This window comes from Corvus kubaryi, unplaced genomic scaffold (assembly GCF_017639235.1).
Source record: "Corvus kubaryi isolate FWS band 111438036 unplaced genomic scaffold, C.kubaryi_AGA036_p1.0 37387, whole genome shotgun sequence".
NCBI lineage: Eukaryota > Metazoa > Chordata > Aves > Passeriformes > Corvidae > Corvus > Corvus kubaryi.
Genome location: NW_024581129.1, coordinates 13,779 through 32,741, shown reverse-complemented (window position 1 = coordinate 32,741; position 18,963 = coordinate 13,779). Strand labels below are relative to the sequence as shown.

General features: G+C 42.1%; 2 protein-coding genes across 3 annotated transcripts; one reads left to right on the top strand and one right to left on the bottom strand.

The window, feature by feature from the left end:
* Positions 1-543: 543 nt before the first annotated feature.
* On the bottom strand, positions 544-14,816 carry TSR3 (TSR3 ribosome maturation factor). Its single transcript, XM_042037555.1, has 7 exons — positions 14,728-14,816; positions 14,220-14,256; positions 5,001-5,557; positions 3,658-3,851; positions 2,683-2,856; positions 1,238-1,301; positions 544-1,159 (listed from the first exon to the last, which is right to left on the bottom strand). The coding sequence occupies exons 1-7, from the start codon at positions 14,814-14,816 to the stop codon at positions 1,009-1,011; spliced, it is 1,266 nt and encodes a 421-aa protein (XP_041893489.1). The 3' UTR covers positions 544-1,008.
* Positions 4,667-18,083, top strand: GNPTG (N-acetylglucosamine-1-phosphate transferase subunit gamma). Of its 2 annotated transcripts, none has more exons than XM_042036994.1 (11): positions 4,667-5,200; positions 5,282-5,336; positions 5,589-5,656; positions 7,690-7,744; positions 7,855-7,938; positions 8,975-9,068; positions 10,325-10,439; positions 10,972-11,054; positions 11,309-11,437; positions 12,832-12,913; positions 13,557-13,727. In XM_042036994.1, exons 1-11 carry the CDS (start codon positions 4,729-4,731, stop codon positions 13,601-13,603), a joined length of 1,284 nt encoding a protein of 427 aa, XP_041892928.1. In that variant the 5' UTR covers positions 4,667-4,728; the 3' UTR covers positions 13,604-13,727. The 2 variants fall into 2 exon arrangements, with proteins under 2 accessions (XP_041892928.1, XP_041892927.1); XM_042036993.1 differs by lacking the exon at positions 13,557-13,727 and adding an exon at positions 14,030-18,083 and having other exon boundaries at positions 4,668-5,200.
* The last annotated feature ends 880 nt before the right edge of the window (positions 18,084-18,963 follow it).

Genomic DNA, 18,963 nt, shown 5'->3' with positions numbered 1-18,963 from the left:
GTATTTGTACCACTCAAACTGCTGCTGTTACTCCCAGCTCTAGCTCCGGTAGCGCTAGCATTTAATCCCTCTAATAGCAGAGGGACAAGAGGAGAAAGTCCTGGGACGTGAAGAACTCTGATTTCTGAAGGCGTGTCTGTGAGTTGTCCTTAGTATCTCTGATTCTACTGAAGGGTTTAAAGTTTAGGTTACAGCTTGAAACTCCAGAGTATTCTATTTAAATATACAGAAAACAACTGCTAGCAGCTCATTTTTATTATACAAACTGGCAGGCATAGGGAAAAGCGACCTAAGACACTAGTGCTGGGTGCGCGTCTTGACACAAAGCTTTAAGGGCTAGACACTGTGTATTTCTGACTTGGTACGGTGCCACTTTGAGTGATGCAAATACACAGAGATAGCATTGATGAACCTGTGATCTGAAGTTTCACAGTACAGTTCTGAATATGAAGTGCCAAAGCAGTGTGTTGCTTAGGACTGTATCAGAGTAAATAAAATGAGCAATTAAAGTTCCTGAAAAGACACAGGGAGACGTTAAAGCAATTCCAAGAAGCATTTTTTCCTTTTAAGCTTTGCTCAGTTTATTCTAAATAGATGAAGTAGTTGAAATACACGTGGCAGGTTCAAGCCTGCGAAGAGTCAGGGACTTCTTATGTGGTAGGTACCATGAACAGGACAATAGCTTAGTCATGTTTTCCCGCTGAAATACAGACGAGAAGTTAAGAAAGTTTACCTAATACACTATTAGTTAAAAATAATCCCTATAAACCACTTTCTAGACATGTTGATTAGAATACAGGGTTGTTTATTTTTTAACTTGTAACTAAGCTTCAAGCTCCTTACAAAATAATTTAACATTCCATACTTACCTAAAAATTAAATAACCTAGAGCCCTCGTGCATAAAAAGACCTATAAACCTGCATAGAGACTGATGTTTGCTAAGCACCAAGTTACAGGTGAACAAGACGCACTCAAGTATTTGCAAGAAGATTTCTTTATACAAGATGTTACGACTCTTTGGGATTATTGGGCATTTTTATTTCCTGTTGTATTTTTGTTTCTTCTGGACTGCTCTCGTCAGTGCTTTCACTGCTTTCAGTGGCTTCATCTGGATTGCTCATGCTGTCCTCCTCAGAGTCTTCCTTGCTTTGTGCTAGACTGGAAATATTTTTCAGGATTATAAAGGCAAAGTAACTTACAGTAAGAAAAACAAGTATTGAAATTAAATTTCATTACCCTGAGGAATTGACTGGCCTGTTGGGATTAGAAAATTCTTTGTCTAAGTCAATGTCAAATGGATCTGGAAAAAATAAGGAAAAACTGCAGATGAAAAAAGCATTTTTTTAACCGTCTACCTTCATTTTCATAGATTATTGGCAGGGAGGGGAAGGGACAGAAAGTCTGGTTCCCATTTCTCATAAGTTTATCATAGTTGTTTGATGAGAAACCAGGGGAGGTGCGGAAATAACCCAAGTCCTGCCTGCCCATTCTAGGCTTTTCACTCTTCCCTCATCCCCTGGAAGGGGTTCAGTAGCTCTTTAGAGGTAGTCAGATTGTATGAGTAGGTTTCTAAGGCTTTGGGTAAGAAAACATGGATGGTCTCGAAATCATTAAATTCTAAAAGGGCTATCTCGTTAGCTGATGTCCACTGAGAAGTGAATTACAGCTGTCCAGGTTTAGCTCTTGCTGAGTAAGGGTGGGGCTGGGCTTACTTTGGCTGAGGTAGCTGGAAAGAACTGTCAAACCTCAGAAAAGTTAAACAAGGCATGATAGCCTAGGTTCTGCAGTTCAACCAGGAAATACATAGGATTGTAGGTGGGAGTGTGCTTTAATTGGCATAGTCGTGTTCCCCCTTAAGAGCTGTCTTCAGTTTAGTCTAACTAGTTAGGCTTCCACCAAGCAAGAGGATGGTTTAATTCAGCATATGGCAAAGAAATCAAAGTTAAGAGCAACTAAAGGCTGTTGACTATCTTCTTACAGCCCTGGCCTATTGGACAGGGCTTAATCACTGGGAAAGGAAAACGCTAATTAGGATAATCTCTTTACGTATGTTCTTGATTATTTGCCTTTCTTTGTGCTGTCTTGCATGAGACCAAGCACTCACTGTGAATACGGCCTGAAATACTGGGATTCCAATAAATTACTGGAAGAGTTTGGGAATAAAGTACTTGTACTTACTATAAATGATTTTAATTATCTTTATATGTCTGATTTTAAACGTCTTGATTGGGGACTATATAAATTAAGTCAATTAAAGGTCCTTCACAGCTTTATGTATAACTGACTTGCTGTCTGACTGTATGTGTATCTTTCTCTCATAGTTCCTTCTCAATTACTAGTCTATTTACTCTGCTTTTAACATCTGTATATAAAACAAGGAAGCATCATACTTTCTTTTTGCTCCTACTTCTTCTAGTTTGGTTAGTTGAATAAGGGTAACTGCTTCACAGTTCAACTGTGAATACACTACTCTATATATTAAATTGCTTTCGTTGAAAAAAATGGGCGAAGAGCCACACTTAGCACAGTATAAAGACAGAACACATTTCAACAAAGCATTTATCTTCCACCTTCTGATATTTTCATGAGATTTAGGTTAAAGACTGTAAAGAAACTGCTTAGAAAAAGGGCAGGTGTAGTATAAAAAGGGCATGTGTAGTATTTCTGTGTTTTTATCTTACCTACTTCTTCATCTTTTTTTTCTTGGACACTGGCTAAAAAGTCCTTCTCAATGCTTACAATGTCGTCCTGGCAATGACAAGCTGCGTATTTTTCCAAGAGATTTTTGTTCAGGTCAATAAATGCCTTACCCCATTTAAATTTCCTTAGGAGAATGGTGGCTAGATCTGGGAATCCTAAAACAGAAAATAAATTATCAGTTATCTTCTTTAGTGTGAGATTTCACTCGGCTTACACGTTTCCAGTTCAGTACACGCCTACGTATCAATGCAATAGAGAGACGTTTGCCAGTGTTTCTTTCAGTGTTTGGAGACTAAAACTTTTGGAAAAACTACAAATATTTTCAAATTTCAGTTTAACTTGAATCATGGAACTGAATCCAAGAGTAGTTCATAGCCTTTTAGTGAGTGTTACATATTTTGTACAGGTAATGAATGATTCAAACTCTAGGTCCCACAGCCCTTCAGTACATATTGTACCAATTGTACATACAGTGTCTTCGGAAGATAAAGAGTTGTCTGCAGTATGGTAGAGCATTTATCTTATCAAAGTTCAGTGATGAGTCTGCAAAACATCGGGGGGGGAGGGGGGGGAGACAAGCAATTTCTTTTGTTCTTACCCGGACCTCGCCCTATTAACAGCCAGCTGCTACCTGTCACTAAGGCAAAGGTGCCTAAGGATTCGTCTTCTGTCTTCTGTCTTTTTTTAAAGTTTTTCTGATGTTACGCACCATCCCGACAAAATGAGGATTATCAGTTTGTGTCCTGTTTAGTAGCTGACATGAATACTCCACAGATACCTCAGTGTCACCGATACAAGCACTTGGAAGAAAGCTAGACAATCTAATCCCAAACTCAAGAAAGTGATGACCCGTGTGACAGCATTACAGTTTCTTTTGTCGCAGACCATCTCTTCTGATTTATTAAGGATGTAAGAATTGCTAGCAACGTACTTCACATCAGACAAATTGAGCCTACCGACAATGCAAAATGCTGCAGCAAAAGCTTCCACGCAGGACAGCTTGCACGGCCGACCATAGTTTACAGGATTTGCAGCAACCAAGTAAGGCAGCAACCGCAGATGGCCCCCTCTCATTCTCTTAAAGGGAGTTTCTTCTAATTTGGCCCAGGAGCAATCTATGACTGCAATTCCACTCTGAGCAATGACACGCCTGAAAAAAAGAAACGCCACTGTATTTGAAAAATTGTCACCATTACACTGATGAAGTGAGAATTCAAATTGCTGCTTTATATTGGCAACAAACTTGCATATGACCCCTGCTTTGTCAATCAAAACCCATGTGCCTTACAATAACCTAAAACAGAGATGCAATGAGAAAGAATAGTAGCATGGTTTTCCTCCAAACATGCAAACGGCAAAAAAAAGGTTTATCCATGTGTTTCAAAATGAAATGTGAATACTTCTAGGTTTAAAAATGCTACAGAGGAGTGTGATTAATAGTAATGTTCACATCTTAAAACTACACCAAAGTTCAGAGTTAGGTTCTCTGCTAGCTTTTAAAGACAAATCTTTTCTCTGAGTAAGTACACCTTTATAAAAGTTCTGCAGGCACATTTGAAGGAAATTCTCATTTCTCCAAAAAGGTTTTCTGGTTAACACATTGCGTTCTCTAACCGAGGACCTTAAATATGGAACGATAAAAGATACAGTAGCTACAGGCCCGTGCTCTGAAGTAATTAACCTACAAGATGTGCACCTTGATTTTTCATTGGGATCTACAGATGCTTTTCTCATCTGATACCAGCTGTGTAAAAATGTTAAGTTGATTTGATAAAACGGCTCTACTTCTCATGTTCATGCATGGGTGTAATATAATAAGAAGGTCAATTTTATTCCGTATCAGTTTCGGCCGTGAATCAGGGCTTAAAATGCTCTCCCTAATACAGCGTCAGGACCGTGTTTGAACCAAGTGCTCTCCCTCACAGTCTGCGCCTCTCCACCCCACCTTCGGCCCGGGTTTGCCAACAGGCACCGGAGCCCCCCACCTGTCAGCGGGAGAGACATACTCCGTGGCCAGCGGGCTGAGGATGACGCCCGGGAATCTCTGGCGGAGGCGCAGGGTTCGCAGCAACCCTTTCCGGGCTAGTTTCCTCCCGGTGCATTTCTTGGGATCGCAGTGTCCGAGCTCCCACATGGCAAGGGGGCAGGGGAACTTGGCCTCCCGAGCGCCCCCATCCGCGGCCCTCTCGCCCTCCAGGCAAGCTGAAAACAGCAAGTGTACATCAGTGCCCAGCGCCGACGCGGCAGAGCCCGGCGGGACGTGCCTGCCCTTGTCCGCGTCCCGCGGCGCCTCACGCACCTCTCAGCGCGGCCTCTGCTTCCACCGCGAAAGTCTCGAGGCTGCGAGCCCTGCGCCGGCTCCCGCGGCGGCTCCCGCGCCGGCGGTGCTCCATGGCCGCGCCCGGCGGAGACACCGCCCCGCTGCGCGCGCACTTCCGCTTCCCGCGGCACCGGCGATGGCGGCCCGGCTGCTGCTGGCGGCGCTGAGCGCGGCGCTGGGTGAGTGCGGGGGCCGCGGGGCGAGCGGGCGCGCTGGCGGCTTGGTCCATCCGCCGCGGCCAAACTGCTCTCTCCTCGCAGGTCTCTTCGCCTCGGCGGGGAAGATGAAGATCGTGGAGGAGCCGAATACGTTCGGGTACGTGGCCGCCCGCTCGCCGTGTCCCGCGCTCCACCCGCACTCGGCGGGTTCGGGTCTGTCTGCCGTTGTGCCCGCTCCAGCCCATTTCTTCCTCCGGAGATGGGGCGCCGGGCCGGGGCGCTGGCGCAGACCCCGCTGGTGGCCCGCGGGCAGCGGCCATCGGTATTGGGACGCACAGGTAGGGGAGGATGTATGCGCGGCCAGATGCGTAACTCACCCTTAAACGTTTAACTTTCCTTCTTTTGAAAGGTTGAATAACCCATTCTTGCCTCAGACAAATAGGCTGCAGCCAAAGATGTCCCCATCTGCAGTATCAGGTATATGCAACCGGTTTGGGGGGGGGGGGGGGGGGTGGTACGGTTTTTATCATTTAGCAACAGTTGTTTGCAATGCAAATAGTCTACTTCGACTTTACGCACACAAAACCTAATCTGGCATGTGATTTTAGAAGCATCACGGAAAATAAGCACGGGCAAATGTGTTTTATTGTGCTCTGAAGAGTTAAAACCTAGATTGACTTCATTGGTGGTTCCAGGTCCCAGTGCTGTTTATACTGGTTTTGTGACAGTACTATCCATATGTTTTATTCTGTGTTTTTTCAGCCTGACACAGATCCTTTTGACCCACAATAAACACTCCTTTCTTCTTGACGTCCTTGATGTCATTGGGATTATCATATGAAAGTAATCCCATCATCTGGTAGTACTTAATACCCAAATACAGTTTTTAAAAAAAGTCCTAAGAGTAGTCTTGGAGCCAGTCAGAGGGCCTCAGTTTCACACACAGCCTAGGTGTTGCAACATAAATACACCACTTAAGCAAAATGAACAAGAATGTAAAAAATTCTAGGCCATCTGAGGAGGAGAGCAGATAAGCACTGAAGGCAGACTAAGCAAAAGGGAGTAACTCTTGTCTCTCTGCTAACCTTAGGCACAGACTTAAACCTTGTTCAGATTCAAGAAAGGCATTTTGGTATGGCGACATTGAATGTGACTATGCTTAATGTTTTTTGTCATGTTTTATAAACTCAAATCAAATTCTGCATGTACTGCCTGTGAAAAGTGAAATAATTAGAAATGGGATTAGTAATAGAATGCTGAAGGGGAAGATGCCAAACATAGCAGGAAAAAAGGGCAACACACCAGAAATCCTTTTTTCTTTGTTGTGGGATTGTACATGTAGCCAAAAATTGGGGGTATATATGGAACACGAATCTAGGGCATGGACCCCTGCCTTGCACAATTATTTCTTTAGCATGGAAACCGTACTTGCTCTTTTCTTCTACAAAACAATTGGGGTAATAGTTCTGTTAATTTCTCTTCTAGAGCATCCTAATTGCTAGGGCACAGATTTCATGTAGTAGAGGAGCAAACCCTTTGGCCAAGCCTATCTCTAGAATGAAATGCAAGATCATACAGTCAGGAAAACACTTGGGAAAGAGAACCTGCCTGTATCCCAGTGGTTAAGGCATTCTGGAGGGCATGATTCTGGTGGTCTGACCTTTGTTGGTAGGATTGCTTGTCTAGATACTTGGAAAAAGTACCCGTGCAGTCCTGACAGCGGGAGTTAGAGCCCAGGATGGGGTTTTATTTTATATGCTTTGTAATCTCTTTTCTTCTTTCCTCGTAAGTATTTAGTAATTCCAAGGAAAATTTCCTTATACAAGAGATACTGAAATACTCCTCTAGCACGTACTTCAGAACTTTTGATGCTCTTTTTAATGACAAGTTAGTTACCTGTCTTGATTGCTTTGACAGCAAGCCTTGTAGTCAATACTACAAGAGTAGAAGTGCAGCTGCTGACCTGTCTGACAGCAAAAGGTTTATCTTGTTGAGTACTGCCTGGATCAGACCACGAAGGCAAATGGTGAAAAAGAATATTCAGTTTGAGAATCTCAGTGAAACTGAAATACGCAGTGCTGTCAACATTTTGAACAAATGGACTTTACTAGTATAAACTTGCAGAGTTTGAATGACTTTGGAGACAGACAGCTGCCAAGCAAGAGTTTCAGTGATTTCAGTGTTAGACTTTGGCATGATCTGCACTGATGATTCCTTTTATGGACCTGGCCTCCAAATGTTTATTTTTACACAGGTTTCTTATTTTTGTTTTAAAAAGAGGTTTATCTATTTCACTGGATAGTGAGAATGAAAAACGTCAAAGGTCATGATGCAAACCGGTATAGTGCTAGTGAGAACTTAACAGTAATTCATATGAAAGATAAAAAATTCCTATGTACAGCAGAAAACTAAATTTGTCACATGCTCCTCGCACTTTTGTCACCGCAGAAGCTTGCGTAAATTTAACCAAAACATTATTTTTCCTTTATGTCATGTTGTGATGTTTTTAGGCCCTGCACATCTCTTTAGGCTTGCTGGCAAGTGTTTCAGTTTCATGGAATCCACGTGAGTAATGGATTTGGATATTTGTTTCTATATACTTACTAGGAATTAACTGGTTTTGTATTCCAGTCTGAAACGTCTCTTATTTTCTTTTTCCTTTCTCTCATTTTAAGGTACAAGTATGAGTTTTGTCCTTTCCATAATGTCACCCAGCATGAGCAGACTTTTCGTTGGAATGCCTATAGTGGGATTTTAGGGTGAGGCATTTAGACCTTTTACGTTTTAGCTATGTTGTTAGCAGGCCACTTCATAGATTGTAAAAAAGGAGGCAGTTTTAAAATTAAGATTCTTCTATTGGTCAGCTTAGGTCATGGTAGTTCCCAAGGTATTATGCATAGAAGGACCCTGTCTTGAAAAATTCAGCTATTTTTTTGTTGTTGATAAATACTAACACAGTATTTTAGCTGGAGACTGATTAATAACCAATGCCAACTGCAAGCGTGATATGTTCATGTGAGAAATTCAATAATGTCTGACTGCACCTTATATTAGCACAGATTGCATGTCCATTAACTATTTGCAGTTTGACTTGAATACAAAACTTACAAAATGAAAAAAGTGCTTTATGCCTAATGGTTGTTAAACATTATAAGTTATAAAACGCTCAATGTAGACCCAAAAAAAAAGTATCCCAAAGTATTTAAAGACCCTGGATCATAATACCACCGGATCATAATACCTAAAATAAATCTAAGTATCAACCAGAGCATTGCTTTTCTAAATATTTTGCATATAGTTGTCTCTTTTTTTCCTATGTGCAAAATGGTAAGCCGGTATGTGAGAAAACTGGTACATCACCATGCTGAGGGTATCATTTGCTTTAGGACTAGCAGAAGTAGACTAGTTTTTGTAGGTGCTCTCACCAGCTCTAAAAATCCTGCAAACAAACTGAGTTGCACAGGGTACTTAGCCTCATGGAATTTGTGGTGGGATTGATGTATTAACTGTATTTTACTGGACTTAAACACAGATTTCTAAGTGCAAATGGTTTCCAAACTGAAATTTGATCCAAAGCTCTGCTCTCAAAAAGTGCTACTGACGTGCCCTATATAGCAACCTGGGTAGCAAACTACACTGCTTCCAAGGCTGTAGGAAATGGAAATACTCAGACAACAAAAATGAAGTATTTACACTTAAATTGAACATGGTATGAGGGCGTTCTTGATTTTCTTCCTGAGGGTTCATCCTTTTTTTTCCAGTAACTTAAAACAAAATAATGTCCTCTTTTTTCAGAATCTGGCATGAATGGGAAATTGACAACAACACGTTTGTTGGAATGTGGATGAGGGAAGGAGACTCCTGTGAAACTAAGAGCAGACAGACAAAGGTATAGTAACTTTGACTATGCTAATTCAGACAGCATGACTCTACATACACTTGTGAGACTACAAACTGAAACATTCCTACCCTGAAGAAGTCATCATTTAAGCTGTGATAGAAAACATAAAGACAAATTCCTGCAGGAACTACGTGAATGAATGGAAGAGGAAAGCTAGAATTGGGATAAAATTTTGAAGACATTTACTTATGTTTTCTCACTGGTTACTTACAACTCTTTTTTTCCTTGATAGAAATACGGTACAGTGCTTTGTAATTTGTGTCAGGCAAAATAAAGAAAAAGAGCTCTTTGTTGAATTTAAGATGCCAGCCTACTAAGAACATGCTGGAAAAAGGAGGGAAAAGAATTAGGCAGTTAACAATAGCATGCTGAGAAGCTAAAGTATGGTGTTAGAACAAGCACTAGGAGCATTTCAGGAATGATTTGAGGTCATGGAGTGTGTCCAGAGAAGGGCAGTGGAGCTGTGGAAGGGTCTGGAGCACAAGCCTGATGAGTAGCACCTCTCAACCCAGGTCTTTTTCCACCAGGCAGCTTTCCAGCTATTCTCGCCCAAGCCTGGAGCAGTGCACGGGGTTGTCATGACCCAAGCAGCAGCACTTTGCCTTGTTGAATCTCTTGTGATTAGCTGCCAACTTGGCTGCCATATCCTGGCCAAGGTGAAAATGTTATACTCCAATGGAGGTGCCTGGTTACCATCTTTATTTCCCATAGAAGCTGCAGAAAGAATTAATATTTTTGTAGGACCTTTGATGTTGTGATTGCAATCTTTCACTGGCATTTCGTTTTGAAGACAGAAAATATTGGTGCTGCAAATCTGAAGATGAAAACATTTCTCTGCAGTCTGGATGTGTCTTGTATTCTTCAGTTAGCACATTGGTCAGAAATAAAATTTAAGAAAGTTGTGCTTATGTTAGATGAGATTCTAAAGGGTGTCCTATTCACCCTCCTTTTTACTCTCATTCTTGCTGGAAATATGGTGCTTAGAAGTCCAAGGAACAATGGTAGGGGGGGAGAATCATTTCCCATTAGAGAAAACAATTTTCACATTTGGTAAGATAAATGGACGGTGTGCTTCCTACAATGCTTTTTCTGTTGGGGAAAAAAAAAAAGGCACTGGAAGCTTTGACATGACAGTATTTGCAGAAATGCATCTACTAGCATGGGAACACCGCAAACTGATCATCAGTGCTGGTTTTGTTTCATGTAGACTTTTTGTGCTCATCTCTGTTTTTACTGATGTTTAGGTTCATCTTGTTTGTGGAAAGAGCAATAAATTGGCTTACGTGTCTGAGCCAAGTACTTGCGTTTACTCTCTGACATTTGAGACTCCTCTCGTGTGCCATCCCCACTCACTTTTAGGTAAGATTTAGAGAATATTTTGTGGAGCAGCTGGCATATTAACAGTATCCTCAGAGCGTACATTTTTAGGTTGAGTTTGTACCTTAATATAAATTTGTATTAAATGTTAACATATAATTATGAAGTGTATTTTAAATCCCAGTCATTATAACACATAGGTATTTCTCGAATAAACTGTCATTGCTAGCTAGTGTAGACTCACAGAATTTTTTTTTTCTTGGACTGTAGGAATAAGCCCTGTGGTAGCTGTTATTTGACTTACATTACAAAAAAGCTCAGTTAGAATTACACTGAGCAAAGGAATATGAGGCCTTGTATTTGGAAATAAGAAAAATTTCTGGTCATTCTCCAGAAACTTCAAACGTGTGAAGCGCAATTGAAGCGTAAGCCCAGTTCTTGAAAGCAGTAGAGACTTTGTACTGTATACAAACGTTGAGTTCTTAAAACAAATATGCTTGCATGATACTAGGAGGAATTAACTAATGCAGGACAGTGCTCTAGGTTTTTACATGGTTTGACTTCTGTTTTTCAGTTTATCCAACTCTTACTGAAGCACTGCAAAGGAAGTGGGATGAAGCAGAGCAGCTTCTGTATGATGAACTAATAACTGACCAGGTTTATTAATTTTTTCCAACTCTATTTGGTAAAAAAAACAATTCCTGTCAAATAGCCAAACCTGCCTTCTGTAGTTTCTCCTTTCGGAGTAGATGCATTTATTCTGTGGTTGGCAAATAGTAATTTTCGTGTTCTGTAACTACTATATGAACTGGTAATGAAGCTTGAGGACTTGGAATGGCCAGTGAAAATTACAAGCAGAGATGAGAGTTGAATAGATTGATCGATCACCTTTTGGAAACTTTCTTTTTTAGGGTTACAGAAAAATACTGAAAGAGATTTTTGAGGAAGCAGGACTTCTGAAAGCAACGGAAGAAAATGAAGCTGAAAAACAGAGTAAGAAAGTAACTCTGGAATTTGAAACAGTGGAGACGTGCAGTAAGGTATAGAGCACAATATTTACAGTGTGGAATTAAATTGCCACCTTTTCACTGTATGACGGTATCAGTGGGGAGAGCATTATGTAAACGCCCTTGGTATTGAGCTGAATCTGTTCATGGCGTTATCTTTTCTGGTTTCAATATGTAACAGCCTGCATACAGTGTGATTTGGTATCTTTATTCTAGCCCCTAAGTCAAAAACAAACCAGCAAAAATGAATGCCCAGTAAGAAAATGGGGGTTATGAAGGAATTAGCGTATGCACTTGGGTTATGAACACCTTGTAGGTACTCCTGGGGAATACCAGTCTGGAGACAGGAAGGAAGTACTACTGAAGATACATGTGTAACCGACCTCGAGAAAGTTGACGCTTCTCTCTGTGGATAATTACCCAGACTTGCGTAAGAATGCACTGGCTGTTGCACAACCAAAAGGCAGAATGGCTGTATTCATTTCTGAATTACTCTTGTGTATGTGAACAGTTCTTCTGCAACAGAATTGGAATGGGAAAAATAGAGGTAGAAGGTGTGCTCAGCCTAGAAGAGTGCGACCTGAACGTCAGAAAAAGAGCATGGAAAGGAATTCATTCGTTACAATACAGAGAAGCAGTTGCTGTTGTCTTTTTATTTGAAAAATGTAGCAAAGACAAAACACCATGTAGTAATTCATGAATATAACCAAATAAAACCATGGTTAAGCTGAATATACTTTAATATAAAGATCACCATTTTGATCTGATAGGAGCTGGAACAGTCGTAATTTTTTTTCATTCGTTAACAATACAGTATTTAATAATTTGTACTTCTTTTTCTGGCTCCATCATAGCTTAATTGACATAAATTGGCTGTTTTGGTAACCACAGAATCTTAAATACTTATTATTTTGCTCTATCTTTATTCACATAAACACCAAAACACAACCAAAAATTTGGCTTCTCTGAGATTTCAGGTATGTGGTTTGAGTCTCAAAAGAACTAGGCAATCCCTGTCTCTGTCAGTTAACAGAAACTGCTGAGAGCAAAAACATGAAGTTACTAGGTCAAGAGTTGAGGAGGTCACAAATTTCCAGACTGCAGCATTATGATAATAAGAAAACAAGGGTAGTCCTGAAGCAAACTTAAGATTTTGGTCTATGATAAAATGCTAGTTACAGAGCAGATTTGAAATAGTTACAAAAAGCATTTGTAATTTTTACTCTTGGGCTTGAAAAAAGCTGGCTCCTCTTTTGGCAACACAGACGTATCTTTTTCTAAAATTTGCACTGTTCTCTTTAGTTTAACATCTTTAAAGCCAAAAGGCGTAACAGCTGTGCACAGAGGCATTTTTTTCTTAAAAGCCCCCAGTTTAGGTATGTATTTGTAAAGTTGGAGAACTATTGTAAATGTATTTTCTTTCTTAGGAATACAAGCAACTTTCTGAAGAAATAAAAGAACTAAAAGTTTTATTACGTCGGCATGGTATTGCATACAAAGGAAATTCTGGTGAGTTTTTTTTGGTAGTGTTCTTCTCCATGACTGTTTCCTCAGAATGTGAATACCCCAATGCTGTTTTCAGTTACAGCAACAATTAAATGATCTGGCATATATGGAGGTAAAATTCGGTAGACAAAGTTTTTAATAAGTACTTAGGTTTGATTCCTGTGCACAAGGACTTACTTTGTCCTCAAAAAATCTGTTGATGTCTTGAAATTGTAGTTTTATAGAAAAATTTTGACTGCTGTTGTAACTGAAGTTTGTCTCCAGTCCTTAAGGTGCCAATTTAAAAGGAAATCGGTATTACATGATTAATAGCACGAGTGTGTCTTTGAAGTGACTCCACTTTCTGTATATTAACCACAAGGCCTAATTTCTTTCATAACACTTGAAGTTTTCTCTGGATCTTTTTGGATTGTTTTTTTCCTTTTTTGAAATCGCCTGTTTCTTTCTTCCCTCTCTTTGATTTCCGTTAGGTAAGTACCATATCACATGCAGTTTTTAGAAGGAAAGACTGGTGCTGGCTTTGAAGGAGCACGGCTTATCTGGACTAATTCCAGAAAAGTTGTTTTTTGATTTTTTTGGAGGGGTTTGTAGTTTGGTTTTTGAGTGGTTTTGTGATTGTTTGTTTGTTTTCCCTCATTCCTTCCAGACCATCATGCCCTTTATTACACGAACTATTTGTCAAGGGAGAATTGAATTTCCGGAAATATACATACATACATGAATACAGATGTATTTTCTTTTACAGATTTTATGTTCAGCATTGGCACTTCAACAAAACAACCTTTGAGCTAATTAAATTAGCTTAAAATTAGTGACATACTTAGTTTTTTTCTTTTTGCTTTGGGAAACTTTTCTAGGAAAAAACTCATAAAAATTTTGTGTAGCACGTTATCTGCACATTATTAACTATGTAATTTGCACAGTATTTCTGCCTGTTTGGTAGTTCTTTCATTATTGCAGTAGTTCTTTTCATTATTGCAGATTAGCACTGAATAATCAAAAGCAGAATTCACTTTAGATGACTTATTTCAAAATTATTTAGTGAATTCTGTGACAAAAATGTTTTGGTGTTTAAAAGTAAAAATAACTGATGTCTTATTTAAAAACAAAATTTTTCAGCTGGAAATACCAGTGTTGAGTACGTAAGTCACCATCTGGCAACTGCAGTGGCATCGGTTCTTAATAGGTCAAAGGATGACAAGCACCTGCATGGCGATACAGGAATTTGGAATTACACTGTATGAAGAAACTTGGGTGGTACAGACTGTAAATTAAGCTGAACGTGTATTATGCCAGAAATGGGATTTACCTTCTTGTGAGTCTTCTTGGCTTTTTGAATTTCTGCCCTAAAGCAAACAGAATGTAGTAGAGGGAAAGCACACCATTATGAGACTAGTTGGCTGGTTTCTGAGAACATTTGTAACGCTTCTTTGTGAAGACCAATATTTGGCACAAATTTACAGATTCTGTGTGTCTAGTCCCAGCTTTTGCTATTTTTACTGATCAAGTGTGGCAACAGTTGGAGTAAACACAAACCAGCTCAAGACCAGTGCTGCAAGATGTAAGAAAGGTACTAAATACAATATTAAGGACATATTATTTTAATCTGTATGGTAAAAAGTTTTCTGGGCACACTTTAGCAGAAAAAGGAACGTTTTCTGCCACAGCAGCGCAGAGCACGCCACTCCACCCACTCGTGTTCAAAGGTTAATGTCGTATTTGGCTGTCGGGTTAAATGAAAGTTGGTCAGGATCTGACAGAAAGGTGCGATGAAACCGCTGAATTGTTGTAAAAGCACAGTTGTGCGAAGGGAATACCTGGCAAGTGTCTGTACGTAATGCGGAATAAAATGGACTCTTCCAACACAAGCTATGGAAACGGCACTGCAGCGGTCGGTGAGCGCCATCTGCGGTCACCCTGCCGCCTCCTGTAGTGCGGCTCGCGACCCCCCAGTGCAGGGTCCTCTCGGCCTTGCCCCCGCCACGGCAGCCGCCACCCAGCTCCCGGGGGCATTTCCGTTTCCGTTCCCGGAAGGCGCGGGATGATCTGGGCGCTGGGCCGCTGGCGGTGAGGACGGGGGCTGCGGCGGGGGCCGGACCGTGACCGCTGGCGGTGAGGAGGGGGGCCGGGACGCTACGTGCGCCTTCTGCGCCGCTCACGCGTGTGTCTCTGCAGGGCGCGGCGAGCCCCGCTTCTGCCCGGGCCCCGCCGGGGACTGGCACGACGGCGGGACCCCGAGGGTGCGGTGGGCGCGCATCCAGAGCGCGGGGGGCCCATTCCCTTCTTCGGCAGCAAGGCCAGTCCGCGGTTTTGGAGCGTTAGCCGGTCGATGGGGAGCCACCACGAGAGGCCATTGGTGAAGGTGTTGCCTCTTTGTGTGCTGGGCACGGGGCTGTTGCTATGGTGTGTGTTCAGACGCAAAACGGAGGTCGACGAGCGACTGGAAGCAGTTCTCTCCGGCCAGATCGCAGACTCAGATACGGCCCAAGAAAGCAATGCTCCCCTGGAGCTGCAGGAGAACTGAGGACGGGAGTGCGGCTGTAGTGAAGGAGCTGCCAGAAGTTTGCTTGCATTCATCTGGTTAAAACTTGTACTGACACTTTAATGGAAGAAACCTCTTTTCCTAGTTTTTCGGCAGCCTTATCATGCAAGCTTGATTTCTTCATGCTGCTTTTTGTGCTGGTCTTGCCGTAGTAATTTACACTGGTAGGAAAAGGCGTCGTTTCCGGATTGCGCAGGTAGGGATGAACAGGATGTATTGCAAATCAGCTTGAATTGTAAGATAAGTTTTATACAACCTACCATTTTTCTATGGATCATTTTTCTTAGCGGATCGTTGTATTAAAAAATACCAAATGTGAATGTCTGTGAAATTCCTGCTTAAGGTGATTTTCATTTGACCTTTTGGTAGTTACAGAGTATGTTCCGTTTATATTGGAGACAGCTCTAAAGGAATGATCATTGATATGCGATTGTATTCTGAATTTTTTCTTTTTGTAATTCTGCTCATTAATGTAGAAATTACCTTCAAGGGTGCATGCTTTCTGGACTAGAACTTCTAGGCATGGTTGATTTTAGGTGGTCATTAGTGGCAGGAGAGTATTTTGCACAGAATGGAAATGATTGGCTTGCATTATGTTGGGGAGGTTTCATTGAATAGTACGCTATCTAGGTTTTTTGTGCAGATTCATAGATATTCAAACTTGCACCCTCCAGAGACTTTTCTTGGAGAGGAGGAATGTAAAATACTATCACGACTTAGTTCCCTTCAAAATTAGAGGGTTGGTTTTTTTTAAGTTTTCAACTATAAAAATGGAAAATCGGGTTTGTGCCATTAAAATCCTTAATTAAAACCCTAAAACCAACAAAGATGATAGCAGCTATTAAGAAAAGCTGAAGCTATGGAGAAAACGGGTTTGTGTAATACCAGGGATTAGTCTAAACAACATGCACTACTGTGGCTTTTGATTTTGCTGTAGAGTCCCTTAACCACATGATGCCTAAGTATATGAGTACACTTGATTTGGTACTGTCACAAGGTTTAATCTTGGTGTTCAATTTTACAACAGTAGAATGTTGCGAGTGAGATGCGTGGGGGCATCCTGGGGAATGACTGAAAGAGTGATCCTGGATTCCCCCCCCCCCCAAAATACATTGAAGCTCAGGTGTAATGCTTTTTGCTCCTGACTAGCTTTCTTGCTCCCTATTCTATGAAAACAACTCAACAAACGAGCTGCTGCTTTGTTTAAGGAAATACAGAGCTGCCCCGTTGTGTGTGCCTTGTTTTCGGGTGATGATTAATAAAGTATCTCTACCCGTTAAACTATTCTCATAATCTCTTGCTCTTAAGGTGATTGCAACATTTTGTCAGCTAAGGCTCCCTCCAGCAGCACCTCGTGCTCGCTCTGCACCACCTCCGAGGCGCCGGAGCCGCGGTGGCAGAGGTACCCCGACCGCGGGGGAGCTCGGACCTGAGCACTCAGGGGGCGGGGCGGGTCCGTGTCTGCGCTCTGCGTTCCCAGGGAAGGCGATGTTAATCAGTGAGGAATGAGACAACTCTCAGAAAAATTATTTTATTAAGAACGGAAAAATTGAAAAATTACAAAAATCAGAAAAATACAAAAATTTGGGATCCTAGTGGCTCAAGAGGTATGCCCCAGGAGCGCAGGGATTAGAGATCTTCAGGCTTAAACAGCACTGGACCGCTGTTGGAAAAGCTTGCAGTGCTGGGCTAACTTTTAGCTAATCCAAAAGTCAAGGAAAAACTATTAAAGGCTCCTAAATAGGAGTAAGGCTTAAGAGCCCAGCACTGGCATCCATGACAGCTAAAATCTGCAGTGTTCTGCTCCCGCTCTGAAGCTGACGCGCTGTTTTATAGTGCCTTTGCTCCGCCCCAGTCCGCCCACAGCCCGCCCACAGACTGCCCATGGCACACCCCTTTGGTCCCAAGTGATTGGTGCTTCCCTTTTGACAGATCATCTCTGTCTACCAATAGCTCATCGTTGTCAGGGTTGGGGTAGTAGCAGCTGGGTAAGAGTGGTAACATGCCCTCATTAAGATTCAGGTTGCCGTGGAGCTTACCTACAGACCAACGGCCAAAGGTCTAAAATTAGCTGTTGGCTGTTAGAAACTGGGTTTTTGGGAGCTGGTTCTGAAACTAAGGTGCAAAGCAGAAACCCTTAAAAAAATATTAAAATACATCTAATACATCTTAAAACAGTTGTAAAAGTATACAGTGAACATGAGAAAAACAACTCTTGCAGTGTACAAGTGGTTTAAACTTTGAAAAAGGATTTTTAACTGGGACACTTTTAACTGGGGGATTTTAACTGGAACTGGTGCAGATAAACTGCTTTGAACAAGTGAAAACACTAATAGCAGAACTTGATATTTGTACCTGGACTGATGGGTGAACATTAACATTCAATTAAAATTGTTTAACTCAAAATTAACTAATTAAACCACTTAACATGCAAAGACCAAGCTAATTAGGGATTTCATGTATAACAACCAGCAGTTGCTAAGTGGATGCTTCCTGCAAATATCTGAAATCTTTGTGGCGTTTGTGTGCAGGTTTCAGCTGGAGTTGCCCTGGCATTGCCTCCCAGAGGGGCAGGATTGCTCCCCAGGAAGTTCTCCAGCCAGAAGTCCCTCTGGATCCGGATTATTTTTTTTTTAAAGTTTAGTTTGTCTTGGCTTTTTCTTTTTTTTCCCTGCCCTTTCTGGTTACTTTGTCTCTCCATGTTCTTATTTTACAGAGGAACCCCTCCCCAGCCTGGCCAGAGCCGCAGCCTCCTTCATGTGCCGCTGCCTCACTCGCTGCTGCCGTGCTGGCTCAGGAATGTGCTCAAAGCCCGGCTAAGCAGGAATTGTTCCGGGCCTGCTCTGTTTAATCGCTGCCGCCGCGAGCAAAGCTGCCCTGCTCCTTGAGGGGAGCGCTCGCTGCAGCCCGGCAGGAAAAGAGCCCAGGAAAAGCCGTGCCCTTTGCAGGAGAAGCGCTGGGAGCAGAGGGGAGAGCGGGAAAAGGGAGCGAGAGCAGCTGGGCGGGCAGGGTGGCATCAGCGCTGATCCCTCCGCGGGCAGGACCGCATCACAAATAGTCCCTCGGGCGGATCACTCCGTGGCCAGGACCGCAGCACTGCGGGTGCCTCCGGCGGATCCCTCTGTTATAAATGGTATTGTGATGTTGGCTTTTCGCATGTTACATCATTGTTGTGAATGTGAGGTAAAGAAATTCAGCCAAATTAAATTTAATAAAGAAATAGATTTTATTCCGCGGCCGAAAGATCAGTCACACAGAAAGCCACGATGGAGAAAAGCAGCCCCGAGCCCGGGGTCGGAGCTGGGTGAACACGCATACATCTGACCTCTGTCGCACCAGAGCTCCCAAGTTCACGGGTGCTGCTTCGGCTGGTTCCTTCTTATACAGTTTTTGGGCAAGTCCGAATTAATTATATTTTTCTCGCAATTTGGCATATTCATGATGTTTTCTTGTCCTGGAGTTGGGCTGCACAAAGCCTTTCCTGAGTCTGATGAATTGTCCATCCTAGATG

Excerpts from the sequence above, each read along its gene's own strand:
- TSR3 (XM_042037555.1), bottom strand. The coding sequence starts at position 14,816 with ATGGCGCTCACCGACCGCTGCAGTGCCGTTTCCATAGCTTGTGTTGGA. Across the intron at positions 5,558-14,219 it reads CCAAGAAGACTCACAAGAAG|GGTGAGTTACGCATCTGGCC; the intron begins GTAAATCCCATT and ends TAAACGTTTAAG. Across the intron at positions 3,852-5,000 it reads AGCAGAGGCCGCGCTGAGAG|GCGTGTCATTGCTCAGAGTG; the intron begins GTGCGTGAGGCG and ends TCTTTTTTTCAG.
- GNPTG (XM_042036993.1), top strand. The coding sequence starts at position 4,729 with ATGACGCCCGGGAATCTCTGGCGGAGGCGCAGGGTTCGCAGCAACCCT. Across the intron at positions 9,069-10,324 it reads CTAAGAGCAGACAGACAAAG|GTTCATCTTGTTTGTGGAAA; the intron begins GTATAGTAACTT and ends ACTGATGTTTAG. Across the intron at positions 10,440-10,971 it reads CCATCCCCACTCACTTTTAG|TTTATCCAACTCTTACTGAA; the intron begins GTAAGATTTAGA and ends TCTGTTTTTCAG.